This window comes from Vidua chalybeata, chromosome 2 (genome assembly GCF_026979565.1).
Source record: "Vidua chalybeata isolate OUT-0048 chromosome 2, bVidCha1 merged haplotype, whole genome shotgun sequence".
Lineage (NCBI taxonomy): Eukaryota > Metazoa > Chordata > Aves > Passeriformes > Viduidae > Vidua > Vidua chalybeata.
The window spans coordinates 73,309,334-73,331,478 of NC_071531.1; the positions used below are offsets into that span (position 1 = coordinate 73,309,334).

At 40.5% G+C, this 22,145-nt stretch overlaps 1 protein-coding gene across 3 annotated transcripts; it reads right to left on the reverse strand.

The window, feature by feature from the left end:
* Window positions 1-1,544: 1,544 nt before the first annotated feature.
* On the reverse strand, window positions 1,545-21,060 carry CASP2 (caspase 2). 3 transcript variants are annotated; one of them, XM_053936470.1, is made up of 10 exons: window positions 20,800-21,060; window positions 14,246-14,413; window positions 12,689-12,764; window positions 11,225-11,319; window positions 9,671-9,847; window positions 8,418-8,546; window positions 7,914-8,004; window positions 4,255-4,404; window positions 4,059-4,168; window positions 1,545-3,446 (listed from the first exon to the last, which is right to left on the reverse strand). In XM_053936470.1, exons 1-10 carry the CDS (start codon window positions 20,947-20,949, stop codon window positions 3,312-3,314), a joined length of 1,281 nt encoding a protein of 426 aa, XP_053792445.1. In that variant the 5' UTR covers window positions 20,950-21,060; the 3' UTR covers window positions 1,545-3,311. The 3 variants fall into 3 exon arrangements, 2 of the variants coding, with proteins under 2 accessions (XP_053792445.1, XP_053792446.1); XR_008429571.1 differs by lacking the exon at window positions 1,545-3,446 and adding an exon at window positions 7,738-7,799 and having other exon boundaries at window positions 4,081-4,168; XM_053936471.1 differs by lacking the exon at window positions 8,418-8,546.
* Window positions 21,061-22,145: the final 1,085 nt, after the last annotated feature.

A 22,145-nucleotide genomic window follows, 5' to 3' on the forward strand; every position in this document is an offset into this window, starting at 1 on the left:
CTGGTGATTTCAATTTCATTCCCTTCCTTTTAAAGAAACTGTTCTCTGTATGCATACGCCGCTGACATAATCTATTACATAACAGTATCTTCTTGCATTTCCTTCTCCTAACTTAATAATTTACTGCTGTGATATAGTGAAGAATTCTCATACCCTGAGGGGTAAGAACAAATTATACAAGACAGGTACAGTCCATGTCAGGAGTCTCAGCTTGGCATAAATTTTGTAAGATGCATTATAGATGTTTAGTCAAACCTTTTGATGTTTTGGAAGCATATGCTCTCTTTCAATACCATTCTGTACATCCTCATTTTTAAGGGGACCAATGACTATTTGTACAAAATCAAATCCTTTAACAGTCTTAGTAATCACAGATAGGGAACTAAAACCAGTTCAGAATTTAAATTGTATTAATTAACTGAATTGTTCTGTTAATAAATGTGATTTTCACGCAACTCAAGATTTTTAGGATACATTGTCTACATTGGGTTCACTGTTTTCACTCCCCATCTCAAATAAAACCCTCAACCTTATTCTTCTGGTTTCCAGAGAAAATGTAAACCTGTTAACATTGCCCTGCTACCCCATCTATAAGAAATAATTCTTCAAACTATGCTAGTAGCACTAAACTTACCTATGAAAATCAAACATCTTGTTTACTTCATCTTCTGGTTTACTAGAATCACTTTCTGCACAGGTAGATGTTGGTAATTCCAGCGCTAATGTCAGTACTAGATTTCCTATATCAGAATTCCATATTTTTAATAAACCAATGTACTCTTTCACTAAAAAGTGATCACGGAAGACAGGAAACAACTATTCAAGGTGTCATGGATAAAACAGGGTAAATGGCAACCTCTAGTGGATCTGGAGGCTGGGGATTATTTTTAGAACTTACAAGAACAGAGTTTCTACCTTCTTATTTCACACTAATTGACTTTCTCCCAGGTGCATTACTTGACCAGAGAGCTTCTCTGCCCAGCAGTAAGATCATGATTTTTTTGTGAAGGTAGAACAGAAAGTTCTGTGTTGTACAGCTGCTCCCAGTTACAAGTCTTGGGCTTTATGCATCAAGCCTCTAAGCATTCCCTGGCATTCCTTCCCATGCAGCTCTCTCCATGATCCATTGGACCTTCCTCACTTCCAGAATGACTGGTGGCATCTTCACTTTTTTTTCAGTCTCTTCCTCCAGGACTCCTTTTTTCCAGGAACCTTTCATTCTGACACCAACTTTTCCTTCAAAAACACCAAGCCAAATTTTTTCCCAACATCAATATTTTATCTGCTGAAGCACAGCATCAGCCTGCTACTTGATAGTTCTGCCTCATCTCTCTTTATTAATGTATCAGTCTTTGTTTGGCCCAGGTGTTATCAGAATTTACAAGCAGCTCATAGTGGTTGCAGCTCTAAGTAGCAGGCTTCTGCTTGAGAGTTCAAAACACCCTCTGGGATGTGCTATCTCAAGAAATGACACAAAATTCTCTTTATGTAGAACCTCCATTTCTGCAGAGGTCTAATTCTCCAAATGGAAGACACTGCACAGATTAATCAAACAAAAATTCTTTATTTTGACACCTCAAGGCAGTAAAATACAAGTGTACAAAAAGATATATAAAAGTGGCAGTGATAATGCAACTTGATGCACTCCTACAGAAATTTAATCCATCAGAATGGACTGCTTCATCAATAAACCTGTCTGTAAAATACTGCACCACTTTGCAGAGGGAGCACTCAGGAAGACAGTGTTTACACTCCAGGGAGGCACATGAGCCCCTAAACTGGTATATTAGACTTCAGAGTAAGGCACCAATTGGCAAGTATGATTCTTGTTCTGTTCATCACATTGTGTGTAGGATAAATGCAAGATACACGTTAATGCTGCACCTTTGTCAGCTGGAGGAAACAGCCTTCATTTACTAGGCAGAATAATAAAAAAAGCACATGCCTAGTTCCAGCCTCCCTCCATATACCTTTGTGCTTCCCATTCATAATTCTATCCTGAAAAATGTATTTTAAAAGCCATACTTACATTAAAAAAAAAGCCAGGAACTATGCCAACTTAGTGCTACAAAATGGAGAGACTGAAGTGAGCCACCTGTAGTCCTTATGTAATCCAGTATCTCAGGATTTAGGCTCTACCACAAAAAGAGAACAATGCCCATCTCCCACATGACATCAAGTGGGAGTAACTGCAGTTGGACATAGCAAGACACAAATTACAGCATGAAGAGACTATGGAAGAAATTTCCAAAAGAAGCAATAGATTATGCTTTTAAATGATCATGGATTAAGAAAGCTCACAGAACAGCATAATAATGTAAAACTCTTCCCTCTCATTTAAAAGGGAAAAATAATGCAGTGATAAATAATCCAAGCAACACGCTTAGAACTGTAAAGAGCTGCCTTGAATATTTTTGTTAATTAAAAAGACAAAAGAACCTCTTGTACAAGGCTGTAGAGTTTCAGGGCTTCAGTTGTACAGTGCAATTTATAGACTCCTGAGAAGTTGGTGGACTGAATGTCTAATGTGACAACTAAGTGCTATGGCAAACAAATTCCTCAAAAGGAATACTCCACGCAGTTGCTCACTCTTGGGACTAAGGGGAGTTAATCTAGAATTTCTAGATTCAAAACTATGTCTGGGGCATTTTAAGCAGGCATATTTGTCTGAGTGTCTACATGTTTTGCTGATAATCTGGGATATCTTGTATTTCTCTTGATAACTTGGCTATAGAAGGAGTGTAGAAAAATAGATTTTTAAGTGATCAAAATGGAAAGTGTTGAGTACTGAAAACAATAAACTTCCATTTTAGAGGGGAAAGATTCTCCTTCATAAGGAGCCCTTTTCTAATGTGCACAGGAGTCGACTGTCCTGTAAGAATAACCATGCAGAAAGTACTTAAAATTGTTGAAGTACAAGCATAAGTAGCATCTTTTGACTGATTTTCCTTTCAGAAAGGTTTAATTTAAAAATTGTGCTAGTAGTCCATTTCCATTTTCACATTCACTTTGTTCACAAATGTCCTTATGTCTCCTTCCAAAGGATGTTCCCACTTCTTTCCAGCTCCAATGCTGATCCTCTTTCCATCACTTTCTATACATGCAGAGCCAATCGGGATATTAGAATTTTAAACCCTGAACTGAGTCAGATTACAAGGAGAGTTGCCAGTTTATTTTAGAAAAGGACATAAAGAATTAGACTGGCACTCCTTGCTTGCACATCTGATGGCACAGCTCGTAAGAGTGAAAACAGATATCCACAGTCAAAGTTCAGCTTTGGCAGTATCTCTCTTCAAACGGAGCTGGCAAAGTTATTTTCCTGGTAGATAGCCAGGAAACAGGTAAAGATCCCGACAGAGTGTGCTACAATATTCCGACATTTCCTTGCAGCGGTGAAATTCGGTGCCTGGGGCATAACCTTCTCGTTGCTTGATTTGCCTATTCACCTAGATGTGAGAGTAAAAAAATTAAGAGTGACTAGAAGGATTAAAAAGATAGAAGGAAGAAAAATGTCATTTCTTTCTGTACTTGCAGATATTTCTGTTTAATGCATTAAGTAGTCCCCTAATTATAAGAAGGATAAAGAACTACGGTACAGTTCCACAGCAGCTCAAGTTACTGTGGTCACACTGCTTTTTTCACTCCCTCTTCCTCCACTTTCTCAAACTTTATCATATATGAGTACTGCTGCTTTTGCAGCTGTGTTGTGTGCACGTTCAGGAAATGAATTCACCTGAAAAAAAATCTATTTCTAGAGAAGAAAAGTAATTCTTGGCAAGCAATATGAACTCTACTTGCAAGTTCATCATGCAACCACACCAATGAAACAGAAGGAGTCAAAGAAACCGCATCTTTACTTGGTGAAACTGCTATGGAATTGTATATAAATAAGTAAATAAGAACGAAGACAGAATTATAATTTTGCTACAAACAAGGCAAGAATAAGTGCTTTAATAGTACTAGATGAGTCCTAGCATTCTGAAGCAATGGAAGGACCTTTAAAAACCAGGTAAGAGTGGGAGAGTAAATGCCCTTGTGGGAGAGTAAATGCCCTTTACCTTCACCAGCATGTCAGCCACGTGAGTGTGTTGGGAGTCCTCTGCAAACACCGAGGTGAGAGCCTCGACATACCAGGACCCACGCTTGGTGTTCCTCATGGCCGCGGTGCCTGGCGAGAGAGTGTCCACCATGAAGACTTCTGGGGAACACAGACACATGAAACTTCCTTATGCCCAAACAATTAGGGGCCAGTACCTTTCAGACAAGCGTATCCACAGATCATATCCGAGCACGTCGGCAGCCGCAGCTTCAGACTTTCTTCCTTGTTCGCATCACTTTCCTCGCAGCCTGGAGAATCTGACCGTCCTTTGCCATCTCTTTGATCCACTCCCCGGTCCAACTCATCTGTGGTGGCAATAAACAAGGAGAGGAAGAAAGGGAGAAGAAATTATCCTGAATTACTGGATGCAGCTTTCCTGTACTTACTTAGTTTTGTGGTCAGTAGTGCCACAATTACTGTCAAGCAGAAAGTTTTTGTGCTAATTTCAGGCTTTCTCAGCTATTCTAAACTCATCTGAAAGTTCTTCTGCACAAACTAATGCAGATACCAAAAACTGCTGCACCTGCTTAACCTAACCTGACGTGGTCTGCATGCTGATTTCTGCTCCCACCTCTTCCTGCACAGATCATGGGATAACCATGAAAGCAGAGAAGTTTCTGGTAGCTCTCCACCACTCATGGAAGGATTTGATGCCTACCTATGAAGTTTTTATTTTCCACTCATACCTACCTTGGAAATATCCAAAAATGTCTAGTGCACTTTACAATGCTGTCTATTTACTGCAGAAATCAAACAAGAGCTGTAATTTTGGTTGTTAAGATCTACACTCAGGACAGGTAGAAAACCTGGACCAAGTATCTCACCTAGTTCTAAAACCTGATTACAATACTGCTTATTTCAATTAAAAGCATAAATTGTGCAGCAGAAAAATGCAAAATAATCTGAACCCAAACATGAGAGAGACCTCCAGTCCATGGAGATTAATTTAAAACCTGGAGAGCATTTAATGCCCTTTCCAGGATTCATTAGTATGTATTATGCAAGTGTAGATATTTTCAACTGGTTTTCTGCATGATGCAGAGTTTCCATTATAATCACAACTAATGGCTTAGTGGTGGTGACTTTGATAGTCCAGCTGTGTTGCAAGAAAATTAAAATTACATTTTACAGATTTTCCATATAATTTTGCTGTTTTGTTTTCTTTTGTTCTAAGATGAGAATCTATTATTCTTTCTTCCTAACAGCAGAAACAGAGTCTAGTGTTACGAGGCTTAAGTGTCCACTGCAGAGGCCTTCCTACTAAGATGTTTCTCAATTTTTATTGCTAGTTCATGCCAAAATAATACATTTGGATTTCTAACCCTTTAACAGGCAGTGGCACCGGTGGCATCTCATAATTATGCTCAGAAAGTGGTCAGTTCATAAGTCAGCAACATTGTTCTTTTCCTCTAAAAAGAAAACAGCAGTGGGAGGGGTGTGATTGTCTGAAAAAGCCTAGAATTAAAGTCTCCATAGCTCAGAATTTCATAATGGCTTCCATTAAGTTCCTTTCTCATCTCTTTAGGGTAGCAATGCAATATTTTTTTTTCATATTTAACCACACTTTTTTAATGTCTTTTATCACACTTCTCCAAATCCTTCCAGTTCTCTGTCTTTTTAAAAATTTAGTGTACTGTTCACAGTGCATTTTTTTTCAGAAGACTCAGGTAATTTTACTGTCAAACTCTGTTATTCACACTGTCATCACCCCATTATGTATAAAATCAAAACTTTTTTTGATTAAAACTTCAGAATTACACAGCTTTCTCGTGCATATCATCAAACACCACTCCAATTAACTTAACAAAAATGCGTAAAGCACTAACCCTTTGCATACTTAACCTCTAATTTACAGAACCACTGCCAGAGATTCATCTAGTCTGTTTAAATTGTACTGAAGCTCCCAGACAGCTGTTCTGCCAATTAATTTAAATAACTGCTAACTACCCAGTTGTTAGCATAATTTTTCACTCTTTTGAATTGACTACATTAAATACAGATTCTAAGCAACTTCAAAGTTTCATTTTATGCCACACTGAAACTCTTCCCATTGTTTTCTGTTGCCACTGGTTTTTGATCCATGACTGCAGGTGGACTACTTAACTTCTTTACTAGACTCCCGCCAAAAGCTCATTGGGAATTAGGACCGTACCAACATTTCTTTATCTACATTTCAAAAATGTGTCATTAAGAGAAGATACAGCAGGCCTACAATGTAAGGTTAGAAAAGAAGAGTAATTTATGTATTTCTCATCTTGTTTCAATTAGTTCCAGCTAACTTGCATGGCACAGATAGATTGATTACTATTTTAAAGTTGACAATACTATTATACAGTCCTTTTAATGCCGTCTAAAGGATACACATTTCTGTTGATAGTTCCTTTACCTTGTAACTGGCTTTTCCCTCCAACTATTAATCAAGGTTTAAAAGAGGTTAGACAAGGCAGGGGTTTGCCTTCTTTGCTGTTTTTTTTTATTAAATTCAGTTTTTCCTTCCAGTTTTTCAAGTATCTTAATCCTTTGTCTATCGCAATATCCTAGATCTAAAGTATTGTGCATAGCAAGCTTTACCACTCTTCCTTAACGGCAACTTTTTGGGGAATACAAAGGCCAAGCTTGATTTGTTAGTCTTAACAGACTCCTTATGGTAACATTACAGTCCAATAAACATAATTACCTAATGAGGTCAGCTGAAAATTCTGCCTTATTACACTTACTTCCACCCTGAGTCTGCACATTCACATTTGTTCAAAAGTATCTAAATGTTCATTCACATAAGGAAAGCAATCAGATTCAATTCATATTGCAAACATGCATGTTACAATACTCCCAAATGCTTAAAAGGATCAAGTATTTCTGATCACTGAAATACTTCATGTAGACTTTGGGCATTTCCCTGCATTGGTATTAAACAAGAGTAGAGACTAGAGGACAAACTGTAAAGCTTGCTAAAAATGAGAAAGAAGGGAGACAACTGTGAGGAACAAGGGAAAAGCAGGGAGGAAAGCATACACACTAGGAAAACTCCTCTATCACAATGGAAAAGAAGAAACTGTAAGACAGAGTTTCACTTTGGAATATCAGCAATTTCACAGAGTCCAAACACTTGAGGGAAAAATTTGGTCATTAGCAGATCTGAAAGGTAGTTACAGATGTGTATGTTTAGCTACAAAAGGAAGGAAAAGGAATAGTAGAATTTAAAAAAAGGAAAAAAGGTACACAAAGCACGGAAGAAGATCAAGTCTATAAGAATTGTGAAAAGAGTTCTGTACAACAGCATGTAAGAGTTCAACAGCAGTGTGTCAAAAAGGGTGCAAGGAAAGGTCATTTGAGGCTGAAAGCAGGCTAAGTTAAAGGAAAAAGACAAAACCCTAAAAATAATTGGAACCAACTCTGACAGCTCAAGAAACCAACACAAGAGACACAACACATCGAGGATCTAGAGAAAGACTCCAGGGCTAGTGTACTGCTCCATGCTGTGCTGCTATTTGTGCATTGTGTGCCCCACTCCCCCTACTGCAGGCACAGCACGAGGAAGCCTCAGGTATGAGTGGGACATGACAGAGCTTTATGTCACTAAGGTGCTCTGGGGTCTGCAAGTCAATGCACACACCTCATGCAGAGCTAAAGACACTTACAGAGCAACAGATGCAGTGGCAGCAGCAGGGCAGAGGGAGGTGAATATGGGTCCCACTTACACCTGAGAGAAGCAAAGAGGAAAGTTGACAGCAAGTTGAATGTGAGGGTGTGTATGTGTGCAAAATGAGCCTTAATGGCATGCCAAGTACATGGCTTTCAGTGTTTGGGCACTCACCTCCTCGACAGGCCTGAATAAAGAACATTTTTGGCTTATTCTGGAGATTTGGGCAGTTTGCATTATCAAAGAGCCGGAAAGCCTCCTGCAACTGAGAGAAGAAAGAGAGGAAATTTCTTCACTGTAGCCTTCTGTAAGCCAAACCCAGTCTTACCTTGCTTCCCTGTCTTTTGCATATGACCTCACCAGTCTTGGTAATCCTCTCCTTTATCTGCAGATTCAGTGTGTGACAAACACATCCCTTCTCCACCCTCTCCCCAGGTTCATACTTGCTTAGGTTCATGAACTCTACCTAGTATTTATACAGAGAGATAATTTCTCCTACTTGCCATTTTTCATTTTCCAGACCTCTCGCAGACAGCCCCTTGCCCTTTTCTTCCCTCCAGCCCTTATTTTTTTTCTATTTTAAAATATGTGAATCCTCAGTCTTATTTTTTTCCCTTTTTGAACATGGTTACTTTCCTAAAGATAACCTAAACAAGAGATCGCGATTCAGGAACATACCTCTAGTAGTTTGCCGTCACTGCCATAAACCCCACCCTCCACACCATGGGAAAGCAGAGCTATAATGCAGGAATCTACATCTCTGTGATCTCGCAGCTTGGAGAATCTCTCCAATGCATTCTGCATCTCCTAGAATAGGGGGGGGGGAAAAATTCAATGCTTTCCAGACTTCTACAGGGAAAGTGAATAAATTTTCTGGGAAGAACACAAATGGCCCTCCTGTCACAAAGAAAACCCACCCGCACATCAAATTTACATGAAAGAGACGCGTTCTATTAAAAAAAAAAAAAGCAAAATATTCTTGTTCCTTTACGCAATATTCAGTCCTAAGTATAACACTGTGAAGCAGAAATCACTTAGGCCAACAGAGGAAACTGAGTGATATTTTACAGAGTGATATTTTACAAGTGATATTTTACACTGACACTGGAATCTGGCTGGGATTTTGGAGCAACTTAACAGATACATACTCTGGGACTTCAAGCATTCAGACACTAGTGGTCAATTAAACTGGAAAACTTCAGGAACTCTGACAACATTGCAGATGCAAATACCTTCTATCAGTGTTGCAAAAGCTCTGTTCTTGAATAAAACACTCTTTAACAGGTTCTGTATCACCTGAATTCATAGGGATTTAAAAGGACTAAGATCAAATTATGCTGGAGAAGACAGCAATTGCATTCGTAGGGAGAATGGCTTGATTAAGTTAGTCATGGAACACAACCAGTTTTCTGAAGTGAAGCTCATACACGTTTTTAGTGAAGACTGAAAGAGTGGAACTGAACTGCGTGGACAGATTGATGAATGGGATACAAACTGACTTCATCAGTGAAAGGACATGAAAACATCATAATAGCAAAGACTACATCAAATATTTGCAAAGTTTAACTTTTAGGAGAGTAGAACACTTGCAAAGTCTATCTAGAGGAAACTGCAGACTTCATTCATTTGTGCTCTTAACACACATGCCAGGTGTGGTCTCAAAAGTCTTCCCCCTTGCACTAGGGTCAGACCAGAGTAGTACCTCTTGTAGCCCTTTGTGATACTACTATTCACTGGAAGAGCTCAGCCTTCCAAGCTTTCTCATGTTGATCAGTATGAAAGCAGACATCATCATGTTCAGCCTCATTTTCTATTCTTAAGTGATAATTCGTATCTTCAAAGCTTAGCTATGTACCAAAGGGAACCTCTTGAGACAATTAAGAAACAAACTCATCCACACCAGTTGTGAAGAACTGGGATCACCCCCTTACCTGTGCAGTTTGATCACGAAAAACAGTGACTCGATACCCGAGATGCCTGAAAAGCATCTCCAGGGAAGCACAGTCCACGTCTCCCCCTGCGCGATATTCCAGGTCCTTCTCGCTGCTGAAACGGACGTTGCTGAGGATCAGTGCTAAGCCTCGGGGCTCTGATGTCAGCTTGTATGACTGAAAGGAAGATTAAAATGGGTAAATTTAGACTACACAAGGAAATAATGATGTGTTAGAATAGAACAGCAATCATTCCACACCAGCTTGATATGCCTGTGCTTGCCAGCCTCCACAACTGACAATGCTACAATACTACTATTAATAAGTTAGACTGCCTTCCCTTATTCCTCATTTTAAAAGAAACACAGCTTATCCATTTCAAACTGTGAATTAGATATTGCTAACTTTTCCCCCTTTCCTCACCCAGCAGGGCCCCCATGTATTAGTGCCACCCCCATCAAAGGACAACACAATGTAAAATTTAGCTAACATTTCTTAATTGCTGTTGGGAGCAGAGATGTAAAATAGCAATGAGTGTCACTGTAACAGCAAAAGACTGTCAGTCATTGATCTTCAAAATTATGCAACTGGCGAAAGAAGTTAACAGGAAAAGATCTAATTTAAGAGGGGTGCCTTCAGATTAAGTTCCCTCTCTGTCCCTACCACTCTAAGAACAACAAATCAATAGTAATTCACTTACTATTACTCCTGTAAATTGGAAGTAAAATTTAATACTAAAGGAGAATATCAAATAAGGTGTATCCAGGCACAGATGTTAAAGGAGCTTAGTCAAGCTCACATTGGCACTGCTTATTAATCAAGTCACCCTCACAGACAGTTCCAAAAAACCCCACAACAACAACAACCCCTCAAAACCAACACACAAACAAAACCTCTGTTTCATTATACATAGAGCCTCTGACCTTGTGTAACCCTAATGAAGTGTTTATCTCACAACACAAAGTAATTTTTCCTTAAGCCCACTCCACCACAACCTATTTACAGACAGAATCAACAAAAATTAATTAGTCTACATATATAACTTCAAACACTGCAGCAGAAGATTAGAAATTCAAATTGTTCTACCCACAGGTAGAATTCTAGCACATAATCCTGATCTGGTTCTTAAGCCTAAGTATTCTATTGGGTACAGCTGACAATTAAAGCAGGCAACTTACTAGTTAAAAACACAGTTCTACTATCTTACGGTCATTTACAGGGTTTGTCATCTTACAGAAAAATGAGGACATGGAAAAATAAACTTGACAGCTCACAGAGAGCAATAGTAGAGAAGTCATTCCACCAAGCTCTTCATGATCAAAAAAAAACAGAGGCAGATTTGTTTAGAGTTACAGAACTTCTCAGGATTTCTTGACACTTGTAAATGAGAACCACATCAAATGGAGCACGGCTGGTAACATCTTTCAGTTACACCAATAGCACAACCTTGATCTGCATCCCAGTGAAGCACTTCAACTCAATTTTAAGTGGCACATGTTTAGCTGATAGATCCAAACATCTCACATCTTAAGACTTTCTCTGCCAACAACTTACCAAGTGCTGATGATTGTGATAAAATTCAGGAGTGCAATACTTCACTGGAGGGATTGATGGACCATCTCTGTTATCCAAGGAATCTTCTACTGGTTCTGTGCAAAAACAAATATATCAATAAAATTTAAAAATTTCAGACACAAAGCCTCTGCATTAAAGTATTAACTTGCAAATTCTGAACTATATTCATTTATGCATATTTCATACCTCCAAAAATTTTGCTTGATCAGGGACTACTGACACAAAATGAAACACAGAAGAGAAAAAAAAAGTACTGTAATGGTATACTTGTTTTATTTATTTTAACTGACAGCTTTTATGTTTGCTTGTATGTGGGTTAGCCTTATCTAAGGCCTAGTCTACAGAGTATGAAAACAGAATTCTCATCTAATTTAAGATCCTTCTGCTTTCTGCTGTTTTGCACAGTATGATCTTACTTTCAGACTTTGGCTGACAACATGTTGCTAGAAAATTTCAAACAGAATAGTTCTTTCCTTTCACAAAAGGCCTCCCATGCTGAACACATGCATAAGTGATCAAACGAGACAATTTTAACTTTCATAAAGTGCAAAGCCCTTTTGTTTTTTCATCTGCCTCTGAACACTTTCCTCTGGATAACAGCAGATGAGGGGAATGATAATCAACTATTTGCCATTTGCAGACACTCACTCCTCTGTACCAAAGAAACTGAGCTAATGACATTCACTATCTCTGCTGAAACCCTCTTTCAGCCTTTTGAGGCATGGCTCTCCTGGTTGGAGGAACATATGCTCTAAAAAATCAAAACAACCCAACCTAAAACCCTTGCACATAAATAAAAAAAGTTTCCAAAAATTAGACACTTGTTCTTTAACATCAGAGAGAGCTCCTAGTAACCAGCATAAAGGTAAACCTGTGGTAAGGGAAAAAGTACTCCAGGCATTACCAGAAACAACATAAAAACCAGCAAGGAGATTCATTCCAACCAATGTTTATTAGACCTGTCCCCTGGTCTAAGTTGCAAATGCATATTAATGAAAAGCTGATTTGCTGCACTTGACAGAAGCTACAGAAAACCATGCCAGACCCAGGTAACACATATAAGGCCTTAAGCTGATTTTTTAAGAAGGAACTCTTGGTTAAGGTATACTGCCTGAAGTCAGTACCTTATCAGAGTGCTAGCTCAATGAAATTCTATTACAGATCTTAAAGAAAATCTTTGCAAAATCTAGAATTTTACTGACATGTACTGTTTTAAGCAACAAAGTGTCCCATAAGAATAAATGAAGCTAAAAAGAAAAATGTATTGGTTGTCTCTTCCCATTTGCTATAAAGCACACTCTTTGATCATAATATAGTCAGTTTACTGTCAAGTTTGCATTCCTGGATGAGCAAAGTGGTGGCAAGCTTATTTCTGCAATCACATTAAGACAGTATTAAGAAATTGTCAGGAGCCAACCAGGTAGCAAATCATGTGCAACTCACCAAGCCAACGGGGTCTCTTTGAATTGCAGGACTCACTGGCAGGGTATGGAAGATCTGACTCATGACAGTGTTCAAGCTACAAGACATCAATAAATCCGTGAAAACGAGTAGCACAAATAGCTTTTTTTTTTCTCTATAGTACAAAGCTGAAGGTATCATGGAAGAAAAGATACATGCATTTATATACACACATAAAAATGACTGAAATATAGTATTATGGTCACTTCCAAAAGAAACATCATAACAAGACAGCAGCAGCATTTTCAATGCAAGACTCCTCCCCTTCTTTGACCATCTGCACTTCTATCCAAATCCTCAGTTTAGAATCTTTACACTGGGGTCGTCTTAACTTTCTCAGTTTTAACAAAAGCCTGATTTGTCTGGTATTCCTATATCTTTGTTTGCTGTCAAGATTTCATTGTTTGTATAGTAAAGCAAAATTGAAAACAAAAAATTAAAAGGGTAGTCTGATAAATTTTACATTTTAATAAGGGAACAATTGCTTAGAAGTATTTGCTCTCCCTTCCTCTGTATAAAATATGTTTACTGAGAGTTTCCATCCTTGCCAATGCACTAAGAACATGGAATCTTTCCAAAACTCTTCCTTTAATACAACACTAACTACACATAGCAAAAAGATGAAAAAAATAACAAAATAAAGAAATATTTGTTTCCTTACAGGTCTACTCAGGCAATCACTGAAAATTAAACCAAGAAAGTTCAGAGAAATTTTTCAATTTTTGGATTATTGATCACACAGCCATTTAGAACTTGTTGGATGTAAGACCACTGCAGGAACCTCGTACATTTCAACAAAAAGAAGTACAAGGTCCTGTGCCTGGGGCACCAATATATTCTGGGGGCAACCCAGCTGGGAATCAACTTGGCAGAAAAGGACTTGGGTGTTGCCAAGCCAAAGAGGAGCCAGCAATGTACTCTTGGCACAAAGGTAGCTGGTACCCTGGGCTGCACTGGGAGGAGTGATGCCAGCAGAAGAGATGAAGGGAAGCGATGCCTCATCTCCCTCAAGGGGAACTTATCAATGTGTATGAATACCTGAAAGGAGGGTGCAAAGAGGACAGAGCCAGGCTTTTTTCAGTGGTGCCCAGTGACAGACCCAGAGGCCACAGGCACAAACTGAAACACAGGAGACTGCCTCTTAAATATCAGGAAACACTTTTTTATTGTGAGGTGCCTGAGCACTGGAGGAGGTTGCCCAGGGAGGCTGCAGTCTTCATCCTTGCACATATTCAGAAAACTGCCTGCATGGGACCCTGGAAGCCTACTGAAGGTAATACTTGAGCAGGGAAGTTGGAAGAGATGACTTCCAGAGGCCCTTTCCAACCTCTATCACCTTGTGATTCTTTATGAAAATTCTCTTCTTTCCAAGTTTCTTCCTCTCTGCTTTTGCTAAGGCTACTACAAGTTTCAACTTGCAACAAAACTATCTTATCCTTTGTAAATCATTGAGTTTTCCCCACTTGATTAAGTTCCTTTTGTGCCCAAACCCAATCTGAAATGCAAGCCATCCATCCTGTTTTTTTAAAAATGCTGTACCCTTGCAATCTCATGGCCCAGGTTGGACATTGTCTTCAGGATCAGTGCCTCCAGATGCTGCTGTTGGGTTTCTCGCAGAGCTTCACAGAAGGCTGAGAAGGCATTGGGGCCTCTCTTGGGCAGCAAATTGAGGAATTCCACATTTCGGTCAAAGCTCCCAGACTTGGCCTGAACCCAGAGGAAAAAAAATCAAAATCTACACTCAAGCAACACCTGACATAATTAACTTTTAATGAATCATCAGAACAACTTTTTTTTTTATTTCAGAAAATCACTTCACCACTATGCTTAGCTGTGCTAGAACCACTATTATACTCTTCCTAGTTGATTTCATTCACACTTCTCTGTTCAGATTTGTTCAAGAGTATATGACAACAAAACAACCAACAATTCATACATGACCACACACAGTAATACAGAATTCACAGAATCACTAGGTTGGAAGAGACCTTAAAGAATATCGAGTTCAACCCATGCCCTAACACCTCAACTAAACCATGGCACTGAGTGCTACATCCAATCTGTTTTTAAACACATCCAGGGATGGTGACTCCATCACCTCCCCAGGCAGACCATTCCAGTACTTTATCACTCTTTCTGTAAAAAACTTCTTCCTAATATCCAACCTATATTTCCCTTGACCCAGCTTGAGACTTTGTCCTCTTGTTCTGTCAGTTGCTGCCTGGAGAAAGAGATCGACCCCCTCCTGAATACAACCACCTTTCAGGCAGTTGTAGAGTGGTAAGGTCACCTCTGAGTCTCCTTTTCTCCAGGCTAAACAGCCCCAGCTCCCTCAGTTGTTCCTGAATACGCCATATTCTCTCTAAAATTTTAGTTCCAGTTACTGCTGGAATAGTATCTACTTCTCCTCACTGCATACACAAAGTCAAAAACATGCTTCCACTACTATCCAATAGTTTATGGTCTCACACAGAGAGTCAATTCCCCCAGCAAACATTAAGTAAAATACTTACTAGATGCAGTCAATTCCAGAATGGTACTTCCTATGTACAGACAGACCAATGAAGCAATATATACTAGTATATGTGGAGAAGTAACCATCAAAAAATGAAACAGTGCGATGAAGTTCTAATTGTTAAAACATTAACAGGTAATTGCCAACAAAATGTAAAATTTATACAATAATACCCTTCCCCATGAAATCTAAACCACACCAAAAATCATGTACCAAAATACTGGGTATCAGAAATAAATTTTATTTATTTGGAATTAATCCTATATTTTTTAAATTATCACTTAAATCCAAGATCTCTCCTTTTGGTGGACGATTGGGAATAGCTGATGAGTTACACATAATTAAGGCTTAACAATACAGCAGTCACAGGAAAATCAGAAACAAAAGAAGCCTTGAGGTAAATGTGTGAATCTTCTGCTACAAAAGATATCACATAATCTGGTTTCATTCATAATTATCAAGCTCAGTGTCAAAAAATAGTTTGGTTTTGCCCCAAAACATTGTTTGGGAGGATATATACAAAATCTTGTTGATCCAATGTTTATGAACCTATTTAGAATTTCAGACCTATATGCGGCGTTGCATTCTTCTCCCCGGTCCGGGGCAGCTCGGGAGCCCGGCTAAAGGCGCTGCTTCTTGGCCGGACCGGGGTGCCGCGTGGCCCGGGCGCTGCGGTGTTCAGCGCACCGGCATGGGGCTGGCTGCGCTCTGTAACCAGCGCTGGGATGAGGTAAAGAGGCAAAGGAGGGACACCCTGTCCTGCGGTTGGCTGGAGAGCTTTTATTGTCTCGTGGTAGCCGTGGTGGTGGAGAGCGGCGTCTGCCCCCAGCGCCCACGTGGACAAGATGGCGGGGAACAAAGGGGCGCATGGAGTTTTAAAAGGGGTGGGCCGACGAGGGTGGAAGACCCCTTGCCCAATGGGGACAGGCAACGTGGCGGTGATGTGGGCCACGGTAACCAATGGGAACGCGACAGGGGTGTGTACAGGGTTCCGGGACGAATGGGATTGCAGGGATGGGGTGACTGGCACGGAAGTTTCAGGAATGAACAGGGGGTGGTTACAGGATTGATGTGGGGAAGCTCCAATGGCGGGCAGCCTGGAGCGAACCATCGCGGGGGGAACAGGGGCGTACACAGAACCGGCTGACCAACATTATAAAAGCCCTAATCTGTCTGCAACCTGAGATGCAACACCTATATTCATTCATGATTGACTAAGAGCATTTATTTTTATGAACAGTGTTCCTTGACTTCAGTGTTCTGTCCTTTCCCTTATTTATCAAACTTATTCCTATAAATTGGGTCTTGATTAGCTACAGGAAACAAGTAACTTTCTTCCATAAATGGTCTCTTTCCCTTTACAGTGTATGTACCTTTTCCTATTCCCAGAGGATCCTGAGTACTACTGACTAGAATTACTGATAATAATGTCTTACTTGTGTCTTCCCAGAAGTATGAAGGTACATTTCTCCTGGTAACCCTGCTCCATTAGTCGTGGAAAATAACCGCCTCCATATATATGTATCTTGCTGTAAGCTCACTGAATTTTCTTGTAACTAATAAAGTAAATTGAGACTTGATTTCTTAAGTAGCTAATGGTTTTTCTTCCTTTCTGCAGCTGTTTTGAGACAAGCTAAAGGTCATTCATCTTTTTCACAGTCTGTGACTCTAAGCCATAAATGGTAGTTAAGAATAGAAGCTGACTTCAAGAACCAGAATGTTAGTTTTACTGAAAAGTTAAGAAATTTCCAGAATGTTAATATTCTGCACTTTGTATGCACAGCAGTCAGCTTTTGGCAGACTTCTTCCTTAATGCTTCCTTAAACACTCAAAGGGCTGTGCTTTGTGATATGACTTCAACTTCAACATCACATTTGGATTATGCCAAATTATGTTCAGCAAACATTCAGAAGTTAATAAGACACCTCTTTCATTTTATTTCCCAATACACCCCTAATTTATTTCTTTCCCCACACAGATGGGTTTGATAATCTGCATAACAGAAATTGTAATTGTAAATTAATTGTAATAATTGTAAATTAATTCTGAAGTCCTGTCAAAATTCCATGTTAGTCTTATTATACACCTGCAGAATCCATAGAAAAAGCATTTAAAATTGACAAACATCCTAATCAAATTTATGTCACTTGTCAAAACCAGTGATCCCTTCATTACTGTCTAGTGATCAACGGAGTATTTCAATCTCTGTATATATACAATCTCACTCTTTGATTACAGTACAGAGTACTCAACTTGTTTAAAAAGCAATGTTGATACCATTTCTGCAATTTTAAAAGTCCAGCCCAGAGCTCTGGAAGAATATCTGATGCTCTGACAAGAAGGCATTTATGCAAATAGATGTTGGAGCTTGCCTTAAAAACAGCTCTTTCCACTGTCCCATTTTATTTCCAAAATAATTTTCCCCCTGTATTTGAAACCCCCCTCTTCTGGGTTTTCACCTAGATAATTATAACATCATTTTCACTACAAAGTAAACACAATTTTTTTCTTTACACTTCATTAAAAATATATACTGTGGAAAAAACCTCACATGGTTTAGTATCTTTCTGAATGACCCACTTTAAATTCAATACTGTCAGATCCTACTATCTCTCCACATTTCAGACATCAAAGGAAGCAGCTTCTATTTAGTGATTCTTCTCCAGTGTTGCACACCTATAAACTCTCTGCTTACTCTTCATATTCCTTGTGAGCTCCTCATCCAGTTCAGTCACCTTTGCCTTCCGTGGCTCTTCCTGGAACACACTTCCCTTCCCATCTTTTTCTTACTTGGGTAAAGCTTCAGTACTGGTTTGACACCTCACACTTGGAAAAACTGTCATGGTTCATCTCCCTGAGCTCCTTGACTTATTTCACTTTCCTTAGATTACAGAAATTTATTTAAACGCTCTATTTCCAGAAAATTTTCCATTTTCTTTTTTTGATTGCCTTAAATCAAGCCAACAGGACCAGTGTAACCATTGTGTTTTTAAGAAAAGATGATTTAGAACATAACTATTTATCCAGATCTTGATTTCCTGACTTATTGGGGGTGCAGGAGGGTGTATATATAGAACCAGTCAGTTATAATATCCATATATATATATATATAGGAGAATCTATTCTCTTTCATCAGACAATGGCATTTGGCTCCTCCCATTTCCATTAAGATATCTGGCAATGAGCATCACAATACATTTTCAATATCAGGCTACTTAACAGCACTTCTAAGACCTGTGCTCACATTTGCCAGAGACAGGAAGAATATTAAAAATTCACAGACCTACCACAGGAAGATCAAAGGTAAGACAAAGTGTTTTCCACTCCAGTGATTTTTTTTAAACACACTTTACTTTTTCTCCATAGCACTGTTATGTCTAGGAGTATTCAGTAAATGTTCCCTTCATTTTTATCCTTCTAGTACAATGCATATTCTGCAGATCCAGCTTTCCTTCTACCTCTGCCATATTTCTATTTTTGTTGCAATTTGCAGATCAATGCCCTGCAACAGTAGTTCAAGTCACTCTGTTCTCTTGCTCAGGCTGCTACTGCTATTTATACACATTTAAGCACTTTGTTAGGCATGTCTATTTTATTAGGCATAATTTTTCCACTAAGCTATTAGTCTTTACCTGACTTACCCATCATAACACCTTTCTCCTTACTGATAATCCTCTACTAAGTATTGTTGCATTCCCTTTTATTCAATTGCATCTGGAGGGGAAGATTCCACTCTTCCCTTCTGTCTCAGTTTAATACTTTTTACCTACAACAGCACCTAGCCAAAAAGAGTACTTTCTCTGTCATTAAGTTTGAGAAGATTTTGTTTTGCCTTTTCTTCCTTTCTCCCTGCTCTCCCTTAGGTGACAAAGTGCAGGCCACCAAAAGCCCACTCCTACTCACCATTCACACTTCAGCAATGCTGCTGCTTAACCTCTGTGGGCTGCTAATCATCAGACACTCAGTTACCTCCTCCCCAAGTGGAATGGTGGGGAGCATCCAAAGAATAAAAGTGAGAAAAGTTGAAATAAAAAAGATGGTTTAACAGGTAAAGCAAAAGCCACAGAACAAAGCAAAACAAAGAATTCATCTACTACTTCCCGTTGGCAGGCAGGAGTACAGCCATTCCAAGGGCTCCATCACTCACAATGGTGACTTAGACTCACTGAATATTCTGAGTGGGAAGGGACCCACAAGGACTACTGAGTCCAACTCTTAAGTGAATGGCCCACATAACGTCCCAAGACCTTGGCATGATTAGCACTGTGCTCTGTCACTCAGAATTTCCCCTGCCTTTACATGCTGACCATGACACCAAATGGAGTGGGACACCCCTTGGGTCAGTTGGGGTCAGCTGTCTCGGATGTGGCCCCTCCCAATTTCTTATACACATCCAGCATTGCCGGTGGGGTGAGAAGAAAAGGCCTTGGCTCTGGATCAGACCTGCTCAACAATAACTAAAACACCTCAACATTAACAACACTGTTTCCAGCACAAATCCAAAACACACCTCCATACCCCAGCTATGAAGAAATTAACTACTCTGACCCAAACCCGGAGAAGCCCTTGATTCATTCTCTGGCTTGCACTGTTTCATGGTATCTTTGTTCTCTTCCACTAGGGATGGGAGCTATTTCAGGTGAGATTGCCTGGAGCTCCCACAATTCAGCACTGATATCCCTGACAGGCCCTATGAGGCAGCTAATATTATCTTTGACACTTCGTCAAAGTATGCAAAGTGATTCACATTATTTTTGACAATGACTCAAAAATTAACCAGGAAGTTATCTTTTCACTGCTATCAAAACCTTATCAGTCTCAGGTTTGCATGTTCTACACTAATGCCCAAAAAAATAGTACATAATCCTATTTTTCAGCCTCCATTCTTCATTATGGGACCATGAACTTTGCTAGGGGACTAAAAATTCCCTCAGTTCCTTACTTGAGCCCTGACATGCACTTGTTATGCAGTTTCAACCACTTCCTTTCCAGCCTGCTTTCTCCAAAGACCTGCATGTTCATCCTGCAGAGTGTTCTGTGCATTACCATCCCTCTGGGAGAAATCCCAAGCTATTTCCAATGACTTCTCTCCACAGTATCCACTGCACAGGGAAAATAACACAAGCCTACAAACAAACAGGATCTGTTATTTGACAGCGAGCCTTGAAATGCACTTCACGCAATTTACAAAAACATATAGGAAGCACCAATTCTTTATGTGGAAACAAACTGGCACATAACATATACATGTATTTATTTTCAGAGTATTATTTTGGAAATACATTTTATTCCTGCTTCTGCACGTGGAAGAAAAAAGATAAGCACAAAACTACAAGAAAGGACTGGAAGCTACCACCCGATCCACTAAGTGCAGCCTACTGCAACTGCACACCAGAACACAGGGAAAAGCACCTTACAGTTCTCCTGCACGCTGCAGCCAAACCCCTGCAGGTCCTCTGAGTGCAATCACACCGAAATGTGCAGGTAACAGGTGAGTTTTTTTCATGCTGCCACTGCAAGGAACGACACCGAGCTCAGCCAGCAACAAAGCTCACGGCGCAGGCGACAACCCGCGTACCTGTATCATTTCCACCATCTCCGTGGTGAAGATGTCTTTCTCTACCATGTGCTCCACCAGCACATTCAACACCAGCTGCTTCGCCAGCATCACCCGGTTCTTCTTGAGCGCTTCCTGGTGGCACCGCTGCATGCCGCACGCCGTCAGCATCCTGGGAAGAGCGGGGACGCCGCGGGCGAGCGCCGCGCCAAGGAGCCACCCGTACCCCCTCCCGACTTTTGGCTCGGGAGGAACCGGCGAGACCCCGCGGGCCGCGGCCGCCACCTGACGACGGCCGGGCGGAAAGAAAACCCCTCCCGCCTCCTCCCGGCGGCCCCCGCGATTCAAACGGCGGGACGCGCTTCCCGCCGTCACGTGACCGCCGCTGGAGCGGGAGCGCTTTCCCGCCTCTTCCTGCGCGGGCTGGCGCGCGGCCCCTCAGGGCTGCGGAGCCGGGGCAGGGGATGGGGCTGCGGGGAGGAGCAGCGGGGGTGCGGCTTTCCTGGGAAGCTACCGACCCTGGTTTTTTTTTATTTTTTATTTTTAACCTATTTTAGTTTCTCTGCCGAGATGGGCTTCTGCGGTGATCAGCCGCAATCCGAAATGATAACGTGCTGTAACTAACAGGGAGGGAGGAGGGAAATACAAGGGGAAAATCAAGTGAGCATCCTAGCAAAAGCAAATTCTCAGCTCTCGTTACAGAATCACAGAATCAATTAGAAAAAGCAGTTGGAAAAAAGCTCTGAGATCACCAAGTCCAACCTTTGACCGAACAGCACCATGGCAACTAGACCATGTGTGTTGGCACCAGGAGTGCCACGTCCAGCCTTTCCTTAAACACCTCCAGTGATCGTGACTCCATCACCTCCCTAGGCAGGCCATTCCAATGTTTGACAACCCTTCTGAGAAGAAATTCCTCCTAGTGTCCAGCTTGAACCTCCCATGGCACAGCTTGAGGCCAATTCCTCTGGCCCTGTTGCTGGTTGCCTGGGAGAAGAGACCAAACCCCACCTGGCTGCAGCCTCCTTTCAGGGAGTTGTAGAGAGTGATCAGGGCTCCCCTGAGCCTCCTTTTCTCCAGGCTAAACAACCCCAGCTCCCACAGCTGCTCCTCATACAACTTACAAAAAAAGTCACATAAAGCTTCAGATGGCTTCTGCACATAATTCTTTAGCACATAGATTTCCTGTGTCCTAGTGCACGGGAATTCTATCTGCTAAAGCTTAACACAAGTCCAAAGGCTTTGACAGCCTTTACAAATGTTGAAGACAAAATTGTACTGATCATAACTGGTGACATTTTTGTCTTTGTTTTGGCTAGTTTTTAGTCTGTGCTGGCCACCTGAATTTCTTCCTGACTCCTGGCAAT